The 13555-nt window shown below is 39.9% G+C and overlaps 1 protein-coding gene across 1 annotated transcript in view; it reads right to left on the bottom strand.

The window, feature by feature from the left end:
• LOC135476568 (sodium-dependent dopamine transporter-like) overlaps positions 1-13555 on the bottom strand; it is a 46428-nt gene that overhangs the window by 27511 nt on the left and 5362 nt on the right. The window contains 1 exon segment of the mRNA XM_064756632.1: positions 12857-12984. Within this exon segment, the coding sequence (XP_064612702.1) occupies positions 12857-12926 (70 nt within the window). The 5' untranslated portion in view covers positions 12927-12984.

Here is a 13555-nt window from a genome sequence, read left to right as displayed (position 1 = left end):
GACTTCTTACATGGGTTGCGAGTAACCATTTGTCAGGTGTCACACTGTCGTCGGTGCTCTGGTTTTACTCTGTCTCAGAAGATGGTAGCATTCGAAACGAAACTAGTTTCCAAATCTTCGGATAAGTTATTTTAATGTTTTATTAACTTCAACTGATACAATATACCACAGCATAGCGGGAAACTAGTGCAGCAACGACAGTGTGATAACTGGCAAATGGTCACACGTGGCAGGTGAAATCCGGTTCCTTGTCGACTTACCTCAGGGTTTTACTCTAATGTCCATGGAAATTCTTTAATTACACACCACCTAGCAGAGTGACAGACAAAAAATTAGGTAATAAAATGCAGTGATGTTAATTATAGTTCATTAGTCGTAAAAAGAAATACTGAAAATGCTGTTGGCATGGTCGTAACATTTAAAGTTAACATTAAGTCAGGCACTAAATCTGAATTAATTAATTTAACAGTATTCCAGAAATATTCCAAAAATATTTTTAAAAATCTATACTATTTATCAACAAAATAAATAGCAAACAATCGCAAGTACCTTAGCACTCATTTAGTGACGAAATTTTGACATGTTATACCTATCTAAAGTGACATCACAAAACCTAGCAGCTCTCCCGTACGATCGATATTAAACAATGTCACAATGACAAAATACAATCAAAAACGCGTGGTAGCCGACCAAAGAGTATCAGCTCTGTTCGTTGTTTCTTTTAGTATGGCGCTCGGTCAGGGCGATGTTCGTGGACACAAGCGTCCAATTGAAAGTTACAATATTTTCTTCAATGGTGCAGTAAAGGGCCATGAATGTTACAGTAAGCTTTCATCAATTGTGCTGTAAACTGTCATCATTATAATAATAAACTCATTCTGCCTAAATCATAATGCAGAGGGTGTCTAAGTTGCTACTATTTATGCATTTAAATGAACAGTTAGAATAAAACTCTGAGGTAAACTCTGAGACAAGAGGCTATTTTTCAACAGTTACGTGTGACCATTTGCCAGCTATCACACTGTCGTCGGTGCTATGGTTGTTTTCTCTTTATGCTGGATGTCTTACTTATATGATAAACTTTCATCAATTGTGAAGTAAACGGTTATCACTGGTATGATAAACTTTCCTCATTGATGCAGTAAACTGTTATCAAAGTGTCCCATAAAAACATCTCACAAAAACTGCTACCGATTCTACAGTAAACTCCCAACAATATTACCACCAATACTGGAGCAGCTGTGGCTAATATTACTCTATACTAACTGATACAGCAGGATGTCATCTTCTACAGACAACATAAAATACAACAGTTTGGAAAGTAAAACCATAGCAGCGACGAAAGTATCATAATTGTCAAACGATCACACGAATCCGGTAAAATACGGTCTGCTGTCATTTTACCTCATAGTTTTATTCTCAATGTCCATGTAAATGCTTACAATCCACTTGCAAAGTGCCGATAAACAGATTCTAAAGTTGTAATGTAAATTTCTAGGGCAAATCTGATATATGTACATCATTAATGTTGAACGCTGGACTGCGGTAAGGTTAATTGTTGGAACAACCCAGAGTGCCCAGAGTGAGCCGCCCTCCCCCACCACACACCTGAGAAACCTCCTCACTTAAACTCGCAGCCAAACCAGCAAGATATGAACACGCAACATCAATGGTTAATTTATTTATTTATTTTATTGGCGTTTTACGCCCTACTCAAGAATATTTCACTTATACGACGGCGGCCAACATTATGGTGGGTGGAAACCGGGCACAAGCCCGGCGGAAACCCACGACTATCAGCAGGTTGATGCCAGACCTTCCCACGTACGTCCGGAGAGGAATCCAGCATGAGCTGGACTTGAACTCACAGCGGCCGCATTGGTGAGAGACTCCTGGGTCATTACGCTGCACTAGCGCGCTAAGCGACTGAGCCACGGAGCCCCACCCCCTCTCGCCCCCTCAACATCATTGGTCATGAGCCTGACAATTGCCAACAACCAGCGACAGCCCTACAAAGTTTTTGTCTCAGTTCAGTTTAAGGATGACTTTCCTACTAAAATAGAGGGTACTCTGGTTAGTTATGGCGATGCCAGGGATTTGGCCACATCTGTTGTACTGTCTGAAAAGATAATCCACAGGCGTTGTTGCTGTTCAGTCCGGCACAGCATTTTCATTTGTGGAGTGTTTGGATATGACTAGTTGACGCATTGATTGGTTGATGGACTCATGTCTAACCAACACACCAACCAATCACATTACTTTGATACAGCAGTTTATGTCAGTGTGACGACAGAACGGGAGAACGACCATTAGGCTACTCGGCGAGGTGCTTAATACGTCATTAAATTTCGGAATTTGAAATAGACTGTGACTGATTCGAGAGTGTCCTCTAGTGTTTCGGTATTTACCAAGAAAAAATCCTCTGACAAACAAGGCCTGAGAGTTGGGAATTAATGCCTTAACACTTTCAATGCCCATCGTCAATTATCCTCCATGAACAAGTTTTAGTACGTCAAGACGTGTGGAGTCTCAAACGTCAGACCGTGGTCTCTATACGGTAGCACACAAGAATCCGCGCCCTTTACAACCCTTTAATTACGCTGTAAAGAAGGTGTGTTTACTGGGATAACAGGTGCTCACGGACAAACCAGGAAGAAAATAGATCTTCATTATGGAGCAATTATTCAGTGTTGTCTAACAATGGTCTCTGGAGACATGGTGATTTCGCCGTGAGGACACAGTCGTGGGGTAGGGGGTAGAGAGAGACTGTGTAATACGGTCATACGGGCAGCCGACAGACGGTTATTGACCAAACTCTGCCCCGGATGCCGAAACGGTCACGTTTTTCCAACCTCAAAGACATTATCATTACTCTGACTACAGCGATAGGGTAGTCAAAAGTCAATAAATGCATACACGAATTCCCACCAATGAAGAGTCTGAGTCAGTAATTGAAAAAGAAATAAAAGACAAGGCGAGTGGAGCCAAACCACATAAGAGACAAAAAGAAGAGGCAAAATAGGGAAAATAGAGGTAAAACAAATAGATACAAAATAGAGTGTCGAAAAAGAGAGAGGAGAAAATGAAACAAAACAGACACAGTAGAGAGAAAACAGAGACACAAAACAGAAACAAAATACACATAACAGGGGGACGAAGTAGAGAGACAAACTGGGGACAGAATACAGGGGACGAAATATAGACAAAAATACGGAAAAGAATTAGAGGGACAAAATTAACACAAAATTGATGACTACATGATGTTTCAGAGTGTTTTGACTGTTCTGACTGTGTTTAGTATGTTGCACTGTTATGCTATGCTATCATGCTTTGCTGTTATGCCTAAAAAAGAAAATATATTATGCAAAATGCTACGATGAAATCTAGCGTCTGGAAGTGAGGCGAGGGGGATTACTCCCGCCGGTAACAGCGCCATCCATCGGCGTGGCGGAGAACAACTCAGTCCTTTACACACCGCGCTCGTGAACTTGTATCGATTAAACTATAGCATGATTGCAAAGTTGTGTTCCAAGATTGGCCATCTGAAGGAACAAGTCCTCGGTCCCTGGTAATCAGGGCCAATTGGCACACACCGGAAGTGCTAAGCAGGCCGCCAATCCAACCGGAAACAACTCAGCCGAGCCCGATAGGAACCGACTACAGTTCGAATAGATTGTCTTTTTTTATTTTGAAGAAAAAATTATTTTTGACTTTTCGTGCCTTAATGTAGTTCGCTAAGATTTAAAAGCTACAGAATTAGGTGGTATGATATCCAGCTTTGACGCTTTTCGGTACTTGTGAGATTAGCCACTGGTTTAATGCGGTTTGTCTGAACAGGATATTTTGTCTTGCCCATTTGCATGGATACTTAGGTCTAAAGCAAAAACTAAAGCTCAGCCAGATGTTCATTTTAACCTGGTGACAGTAATTTCGGCAGTTTGACCAAAATCAAACGACTACAGAGTTATTACAATAGCTATTAGCGGATACCAAATTCTCCGGGGCCTAGTGAGATGTCTCCAGCCATTTAGACGGTTTCCTCCGAGTTCAGGGACCCGACTATCTGACCGGCCCTAGTTCGTGGAGATTGATGATAACCTCTTGGCCTGGCTGCAACACGGGACCTTAACAAGGGGAACCTGCCTACCAATAGTTACAAAAGGCTAATCATGCATACAGTCCGCTTTTCCGGTGACAGAGTGTAACAATGAAGCGATCAGATGGGATAATTGGCTCATTGGCTGTGAACCCAGCTAATCGTTAGGTAGTTACTGTTACAGAGAGTAAAGACGTCCAGTCGTTACCACAACCGATACCCCCACTGGTTTATTGACAGGTCGACAGGATGAAGTAATGTGGCACGGGTTTCCATGAATTACCGGGCCTATAGGCCTATTATGTTTTGTAATTATAACCATTACACACTGCAATACTTGATCAGGTTTATTTCCCAGTCCATGGTAATTTTATGGCCAGCCGTCAGATGTCAGTGTTAATACTGTGTTCAGAACTCAGTTAGGCTTTTATTTTAACTGTTCAATGCTTTCATAGTTACAACGTAGGCGCACACAAGCACAACATTTTAAGCAGAATTAGGTAAAAGTACAGTGATGTTAATAGCAAATCATCAGAGGTCAATGGTCCAGAAAATACCCAAAATGCAGTGCTGTTACGTTCAAAATGCAATAATATACAAACAATGTAAACTGGTCTAGGCTCTAAAAAAGGTGACACGATCGCCGTCGCGCGCCACTGTCACCAATGCCTCATGAACACAGAGAGATTTGAGAATCAACAGTTATGCTGTCCAAAGTCTCTGTTTGCATATGCTTGTTCGGAATTTGTACTAAAGAAAATATCTGTTTATTTATTTGATCGGTGTTTTACGCCGCACACATATGACGGCGGCCAGCATTATGGTGGGATAAAAATGGAGTCCGGGGGAAACCACAGCCATCCGCAAGTTTCTGGGAGACCTTCTCAACTATGGCCGGAGAGGAAGCCAGCATAATCTGGACTTGCACCTAAGGAAAAGAAGAGAAGGATGTGGATTCGAAGCACATCTGTCGTGGTGAGCTCTCCTGATCATGTTTCCTCAAACAATATATAAAATATATAACATTTTTGACATGACAAACTTTTTCCTTGATCAAACGGATGAGAGTTTCGAAGTGAGAGCGTTGTGCGGGGACTTGACAAACAGTCCGCATTTTGTAAATGATTAAATATGTAAATCTTCAGACTTAAGGTAGTTTATAAAATCAAATTGTAGCATCAGGTCTAAGGGTCACAAAGCTATCTTTGACTTCAGCCTGACAGTCTTAACTGTTGGTATTATTTCCGCGTGAAATATTCTTGAGTACGGCGTAAAACACTAAACAATAAATAAATAAATGAAAAGCAGCCGTTTTGTAAGAGTTTAAAGCGGTAGCTTTATAATTCTTGACTGGACTGCTTGTCATAAAATCTACAGCGAAACCACAAATAGGATAGATGCATACACAATTTCAAGGAAATCCACGCAGAACGTTCCGATCTGTTGTGTGAACAAAGCCACGTCTGTGAACATCGAAGGACCGTAAGAATGAAAGTTTGTAAACAATGAAACAAATGGTATGAAATTATGCCCGATGTGTATGAGGTGACTGGGAAGTTCTTGTCAATGTCCAGCATATAACCAGTGTGGATTTAAGAGGCCTTCGGCAATTGCCGACTCATTTAGGCACTGATAATGAATAGATGTATGAGATTGTCGTGTGCAGAAGCAGAGGAAATTAGTAAAAGAGATAGAAAGTAAGTTAGTGATCCTTGCCATGGTTCAATAGGAACAGATCGATGCGTAATGGCGTTTCTCAACTACATTCGGTTTATTAACACAAAGTTGTAAGCATGTCGATAATGCACTGCGCATGCTCCCGCCAATCAGCTAGTGTCGGTTTGAAAGTTGGTCCTGGAGCCTGACAATATATTTGGAATTTACCAGGAAATTGAGGCTATGGAGACATTGATTCCACTTCCGCTGTCATACGTTCTGAGCTTTACAAGTGCAAGGAGCCTCGGGCTGGCCTGCACATGCGCACAAGAATGTCTGTATGGTCCACCAATATCAAATACAGGAAGTTGCCTTAACAGAGGCTGAATAGCAGCCTCATAATTAACAGCCGACTAGGGTAGCGCTATGTCAAATAAATATCACACAATAACGCTAATTTCAGGGATTGGAGTTTTAAAGGCAATCAAACAGACTCATTTTGCGGAGATCTGACGAATTGCCATGGTGACATACAAAACAATTCTTTGAGTGTGAACAGGCGTTCTTTTTTCTATTCACGTATGAATATAGGGAACAGGGACTGGGGAATTTAAGGCGGACCAGTTGTTGTCTGCTACATGCATCTTTTTCGAATTAGCCTACTTCTGTACACAAATCAAGCTCTAGCACGTCACAGGCAAATGTGAGGCCATGACATCGTAGCGACAGTAATAGCGACAGTTTAATAGCTTGTCTGTTGTAACTGATGTCTGTTGTAACTTGTCTGTTTTATCTCAAGATGCCAACAGATGAAATGGATTACTAGTAAATCTTTGCTTCGTATTTAAAAAGTACATTAGCCAATTTAAGCCAACTAAAAATACATAGCATTGCTAAGGCAACGGTGATATGAACTCTTCAGACATTCATTGCACCTAAAAGAATAGAAGTATTTACTTATCTGAGGAGAATAACTTTTCAAATTTTCTTGCAAATGAACCGCAACCATAGGTAATGATATCAAAAGCGTTACAGTTCGGAATGTTAGTAGTAATCTATCTGTAAAACGTACCAAACAGACAGAAGGAGAAATGAATTGGTTGGCAAACATTTTCCAAAAAAAAAAACAAAAATGAAAATTAAAAAAAAATGACAACAAATGATATAACCTTAGTTATATCCTAAAGATGGTTGGGAAGAAACCTAAATTGTCATGACCAGTTTGTTCTGATGTGCTTGGCAAATCCGAAAATCAACTGGAATCATCACGAGGTCATGATAGAGAAACCGGCAACACAATGTCGACTCACTTGTACCCCAGCTCACAAAACAGGGTTGCTGTCAGCTGCGGGAGAAACAGCTGCGTTTCAGCAATTGCTCGCCCCTGATTGGTTAAAACTGACGGCACTTTCGAATTTTTCAATATGTGCGATTTTGTTTACTTTGAACTGCGATGTCTAAGTTATGCAACATTACAAAACAAAAAGGTATGCTTTTCAACCCTTATGAGGATGACTTTATCCATGGATATATATATTTTGTCTAGTGTTGTCTTTTCTTTTAACATAAGTGCAACCTTCCACATGATTGCGTGGGTGTTAACGATTCTGTCGTGTTGGCTTATACTGTCTGAAATGAGATTAGGCTTACCCTAAATTCCGCAGCAAGTGAAGAAGTTTGTAGCTGTTGAGCTTTTAATGAACAGTGGTTGACAGTTTTCGCCCTCTTAAGACGCAATGAATGAGTGGTTGGCAACGTTTTCGTGAACAAAATCTGTGCAGAAACATATGAATGGGCTGGCTCAAATAACCTTTCGAGTAATGGCAAATTAACCGCTTTGCTTTATAAATAGAGAGTAAACTTGTAAAAATAGAACGCCGGTATGAGAATTTCTGAGCATATACACACGCCGCTGTAAAGTTGCTCGCGGCTGATGTTAAATCTGGCAATGACGTCACGAAAATCTCGTCTGCGTTTGTCTACCATTATAGAAGGTTAAATGGCCGACGATTTTCACCGTATCGATCCCTCTCCTGGGGTTCTTGGGTTAATTACCATGGGCAGGTGGTCACCAAACACCTGGACGTTTCCTCTTTCTCATTCTATTGAAATTGTCAAAGAGCTTGGATATCTGCTATCTGTGTTTAATAAATGTTCTATTTAGGGATGGCAAATAACAATCAGTTAAGAACGTACACATCTGTCCTCTACCGTGAAAACAGTTTTTGCCTGTGCCTAGTTTAGCTGATTTGCTGACAGGGAACAGTATGGTCTGTAACATACGCCCTGTCATGTTTTACGGAAAGTAAAACCCTCATGCGCAGCAAACTGCCATCAAAGTGAAATCCTCGGGGAAATATTTTAAATTTTTCAAATGCTACTTCATCAAAGTCGTGTGGGTGCCCTGCCAAGTGTTCAAGCACATCTGGCCTTTAAGCCACTGGAAACGTTTTTCGGCACTTGAGTGCACGCACACTGTTTGGCATTTAATAAAGCAGAGAGTTAACTTCCGTTTTGTTCCCTGGTATGGATAGCACCAACGATCCTTTACTGCTCATGAGGTCAGACAGCAAGTACCCTTCTTAACACGTGACCTTTGGATAATGAGGTATACTTTTGTCGCACAGTTCTATTCATTTAATACTGACAAGGCATTCGGAAAGACAGAGTACCTTTAAGCAAACAAAACTCCATTAGAATGTGGAATTACAAATGTCATCACAGAGGCCAACGGGAAATTGAAATTGAAAGTCGCATGGAAATTGTCTGAAAGGTTTCGACGATTTCATTCTGACGATTTTGACAACAGGCTTGTTCTAGTTTCACGAATAACCACGTGGAGTTCACTAGTGTTCCTGGATGGTTAGGGAGGATATAACTATTTGATAAAGACAGGATTGGACACTTTTGTTTAAACTGGAAACTGTAACATGCCTGAGTGTCCATGTTACAAATGTGTACTAAATGCTGTTATCTGCATGAATTAATCCAGCATTGAGAATCATCCTTCTTCCATCATGAGAATATGTAAAATACTGTGCTATCCGCAAAACATACAGTTTATATATAAAGTGCTAAAGAGAGAACAACCACAAATATATGCCAAGTCACTATACATGATTAGAAACAAGTGTCAACATAATCCTGTGCAAATGTGGTCTAAGTTGCAGACGAAGAGGCTAGATAAGTACAATGTAAAAGAATGAAAAGATTCGGAGTTCCAAGAAAAAAAATGAAAGAGACGGGCAAACGAAGATTTCTACTCTGGAAATACAAGTTTGAACAAACACCGTCCACAGATTATTTAAAAAAAAAAACACATCATCATTTCTCCCGGTTACAGAAATAATGTATGATGACCTACGCTCAAGTAACATGTAAGAGATAAATACAACCCTAGTTACATTAAAAAAAATGACATATTCCGGAAAGATAATAAAAACAAAACATAATGTACAATCGTTGCAAATCATCTGCCTTTTGTGACCATTATCTCATGAAAAGACACAAATCCCACAATTCCATTTACCTTGTTTTCGACAGATGCAGATATAAGAAGAAGCCAACAATAAATGAATCATTATGGATTTCCTAATTTAAATCTGGTCTGAATATCAGCCTTATGTTAACGACATTGTAGTTTGGCAATGAACAGAATTCCTCCAGCTGCAGAACAGTTTTATTTTGCCGTGCACTGCCATCTCCATCTCCATGAATATGTCATGCCGTTGCATGAAATTTCTTCAGTGCCACTTGATACACAAACTATTGCATGTGACTCGCTTTGTATTTCCAGTATCTTACATAGTCGAAGAAGCGTACCTCCTTCTCAAAACAAAAGGAAGTTTACCTCTTTTTCAAAAGGATGTGCGTTTCTTTTTGAAAAAAAGAAGTGTGGCTCTTTCTCAAAAACAAAAAAGGGTGTGTACCTCTTTCTTTTAAAAGGAAGTTTCAGCCTGTTACAAAAGAAACAAGGGATACCTCTTTCTCAAATATTATGAAGGAAGTGTACCTCTTTCTCAAAAGAAAACAAGAAAGTGTACATGTGAATGTCTCATTGAACCCTGAACATAACCACCATATACTACATCTTTTACGTCACCTTCTTTCTATATTAGTCACATGACCTCGCATCATGTTATGCATATTGTACAAATGCATTTGCAATGAAATATAGAATCTGTGAATAGAACGGGATGGCTGCACTTTTTTCAACCTAAATCTGCTCAAGCCGGGATGCTATGGGGCGTTTAATTTGCTACCATTTAAGCCTTTAAATGTTAGAATAAAACCTTAACAGAGGTAAACACAGGTAAACATTTAACTATTTGCTCATTATCCTACACTCAGAGTTTGCCCTCTATGCTGTACGTCTTTTATTATAATGGATATTTGAACCCGACGCCCGATGCTCTGATGGGCGTCTTGCGCTATCTGTAACATCAGTTCAATGTGATTATATGTAAGGAGCATTTCTCACTGCTAAAAGTTAGATATATTAGAACAGAGAGAGGACAAAATATACTAGGACCCGTGACTCTGAGACTGATCAAACGCTCACAACTATCTTTTATTATTCAAAATCAGGATTCTCTCGTGTAAAAAGCACGATTTCCGAAAACTTGACCTTGTACGATTACTTAACTGATTCCACTAGTCTTTCCAAAACAGAGGAAGAGGAATCCTTGTCTCTACAGGCTATATACCATGACGACGACAAATTAGTGCCATCACTGACAGTTTCTAAATCACATCAAAACAGATTACACCATTCATACACGTATCTCGCCTTGTATCATTTGTTAGATCCTGTGTATTGTGGTACGATTTTTATTAAGTCATTACTGCAAAAACCAGCATGTCGAAAATGTTCCATCGTGCTGAATTAGGTCGCCAGTATGGATATATGAACAGTGGCAATCAAACCGCAACTGAGATACTACTAACAAACCAGAATGGTGCACCATTTGAATAGGCATTGAACTCATTTACCTAGAACATTCCTTGCGTCTTTACGTCATAACTGATCCCCTTTCCATGAATCCGTAAAATATCTTGCTTAATATTCTTCCTTAGCTCTTAAGTGCTTTGTGTTGAACATTGTTTTGGAAACTGGTCTTGCGATTATTGACCCAGAACGTCGATTTGGTTTACGTATATGAATGTTTTCACGCCTACATTTATGAATGATTCCAGTATGCAATGATCATTATTCACGTATGGGCTAGTAAGTCTAGCATGTCACACGATATACCAAAATAAACTGCACATTAAACACGTGACAGTTAATGACCTTAACAGCTGTAACGCACGTATAAAACTGATATCGTTGAGAGTCAAGCATAAATCTTTTCCACTGATCTGAACACAGATTCAGCCTTTAGATGAACACTGGGGGTAAATATGTCAATACTCCATACTGCATTGGTTTGATGCAATCAAGTACTATGTAATTACCACAGTGTCATCGCTGTTTTTGACTTCAAAGAGAAGACGAAAAGATCACCAGAAGTAAGCAAGAAAAGACTACGAAAACCTGTAACTAAAAATGTGTGCATTAGGTGTGATTTAGCTGCCGTTTGTAAAGGTGGGCTTCATGACCCCATTTTCCTGTAAAGTTTTTGTCATTATATCATGGATGCATTTTGTGTTGTTGTGTGCATAATATTACATAATCTTTTTTCCCAAGGCTTAATTATATACACTATTTTATAAATGGATTTCGCAAAGCACAGTTTGGAATGAAAAATGCTTTGACATCATTATACCAAAATATGGTCCCTCAAGACACTTTGAACGGGTAATTGCACCTTTGTCCATTTATTTATTTATTTATTTGATTGGTGCTTTACGTCGTAATCAAGAATATTTCACTTACACTACGGCGGCCAGCATTACGGTGGGAGGAAACCGAGCAGAGCCCGGGGGAAACCCACGACACCATGGTCTGCCAGCATCCATAGGTTGCTGGCAGACCTCTTTTGCCCATTAAAAGGTATTTAAATTTTATTTCATACTGTTAGATACACTTTTCCATGGTACTTCTGGTGAATATTACTTCATTTTTTCCTTTCCCCCCCTTTAAGTGACATTTGATGACTAGTTTAAGCGGAGTGAGTGCAACCATCAATGATGCTCCTATATCATATCTAAATGTGTAACAGTATGACGAAAAATGCTTTTAGTCCCCACATCATGATATTTTATACACCCCGTCCAACCTCCCCCCCCCCACCCCCCAAAAAAACTTTCCTACCTTTAGTAGTATTTTCGTCATAAGACCCACATATCAGGTCCGTCACTGGAAAACCATGCCGAAGACACTAGACCTGGATTTCCATGGCGTATATACATGATAATGTATGATCTTCAAGTGGATTTTTGATGTGGAGCCCAATTTGGAATTACATGCAATGAGTTGATATTGTTCGTAAACAGTCAATGAGGAGTAAACAGTGAATGAGGAATTAGTTGTCTTGGAATTAAAGAAAATATCAGAGGAAAAAAAAACAGCGTTAAACTAATCAAATCAATGCTTAATTATTGATGGTCATTGTGTTCAGTTGTTAATTCTTTGAAGAAACGTGCTCGAAATTTATGCCGACGAAAAAGCGAACAAGCTGAGGAGTGATTTAATATGAGCCTTTCGTAATTCATGTCTGTTTTTTTAGCCCAACCTTTTTAGTGGTCACAGTAAATCGAGTTTTTGAGAGGAACAACGATAGAAATGGCGACGTCTCATTGCTGACAGGAGCAGTTTTTGTCTTGACACATTCCTGAGACTGTACAGTTGGGGTTTTCTCCCACTAAAGCGTAATCGTCGGTTGGCCGCATACAATAGGAGCCGGAGAGAACACAGGTCTGCACTTAGCTGAGCCCAGTCTAATGCAGATTTTCAACTTGTGGCAATACTTAGCAGCCGATAACACCGGCTTTTACCGTGGCTTATACAAGCCAGAAAAAACACACTTTCATTGGCCTATCCGTCAGCAGCCTGACAGCTATGGCTGGCTCAAACCTATCCAATGTTCAACGGCATCTTTACATAATTGATTGGTACTAGAGGCCATTAGGAACAGGTAAATGAATGATGAGTTAAAATACCTTGGAGGGGGATGTTGGAGAGCATATTTTGGGTATTCTCCGAGTCGGGAAAGTCCTTGGAACGCCCCATCTTGTGGTAATCTTGTTCCGCGCCTCTCTTTCACACTGTTAGGTTGCCTTCTCAAAACCTGTCACCAGAGAGAAACAGGAGTTTAGCTGTGACAGCAATGGATTAAACACATGTCATGTACTGCACTGCGACTTAAAGTACGTGTGCATCTGTAGTGCCAATTGGGAGTTCAAAACACTTGATTAAATGGACACCGAGTGGCAATAAACAACTAAACATATGAAAGAAAAGAACGAGAAAAAAAAAAACAAGATCAGGATAACAGAAAACAAGTCCTACGCTTGAGGTTTCCAATAGCTTTCTGTCATCAATCAGACCCATTAAACACGATCAATCACGGTAATGGATCAATAGATCGAATGACTTCACGTGACCCCGTCGTGTACTGAAGGAGGTAGCTCCCAGCTAACATATCGCCAAGGCCGGTGTCAATACATAAAAACAGAAGGCAAGGTGAGTAGAACGATAGCTTTGACAGTGAAATGATAATTGGTATCTCGTCAGCGATAGCCAGTAAAAATACGACCCCATGACGATTTTCCTTCAGACAGGGTTTTATCCTTGCCTTTCGTGTCAGTTTTTTGGTTGTAAATACATTTCTTACCGTTAAAAGGGATTTTGGAATTTGG

Source organism: Liolophura sinensis, chromosome 10 (assembly GCF_032854445.1).
Source record: "Liolophura sinensis isolate JHLJ2023 chromosome 10, CUHK_Ljap_v2, whole genome shotgun sequence".
Taxonomy (NCBI): Eukaryota; Metazoa; Mollusca; class Polyplacophora; order Chitonida; family Chitonidae; genus Liolophura; species Liolophura sinensis.
Note: the sequence above shows the minus strand (reverse complement) of the source record. Positions and strands in the feature narration are given on the sequence as shown.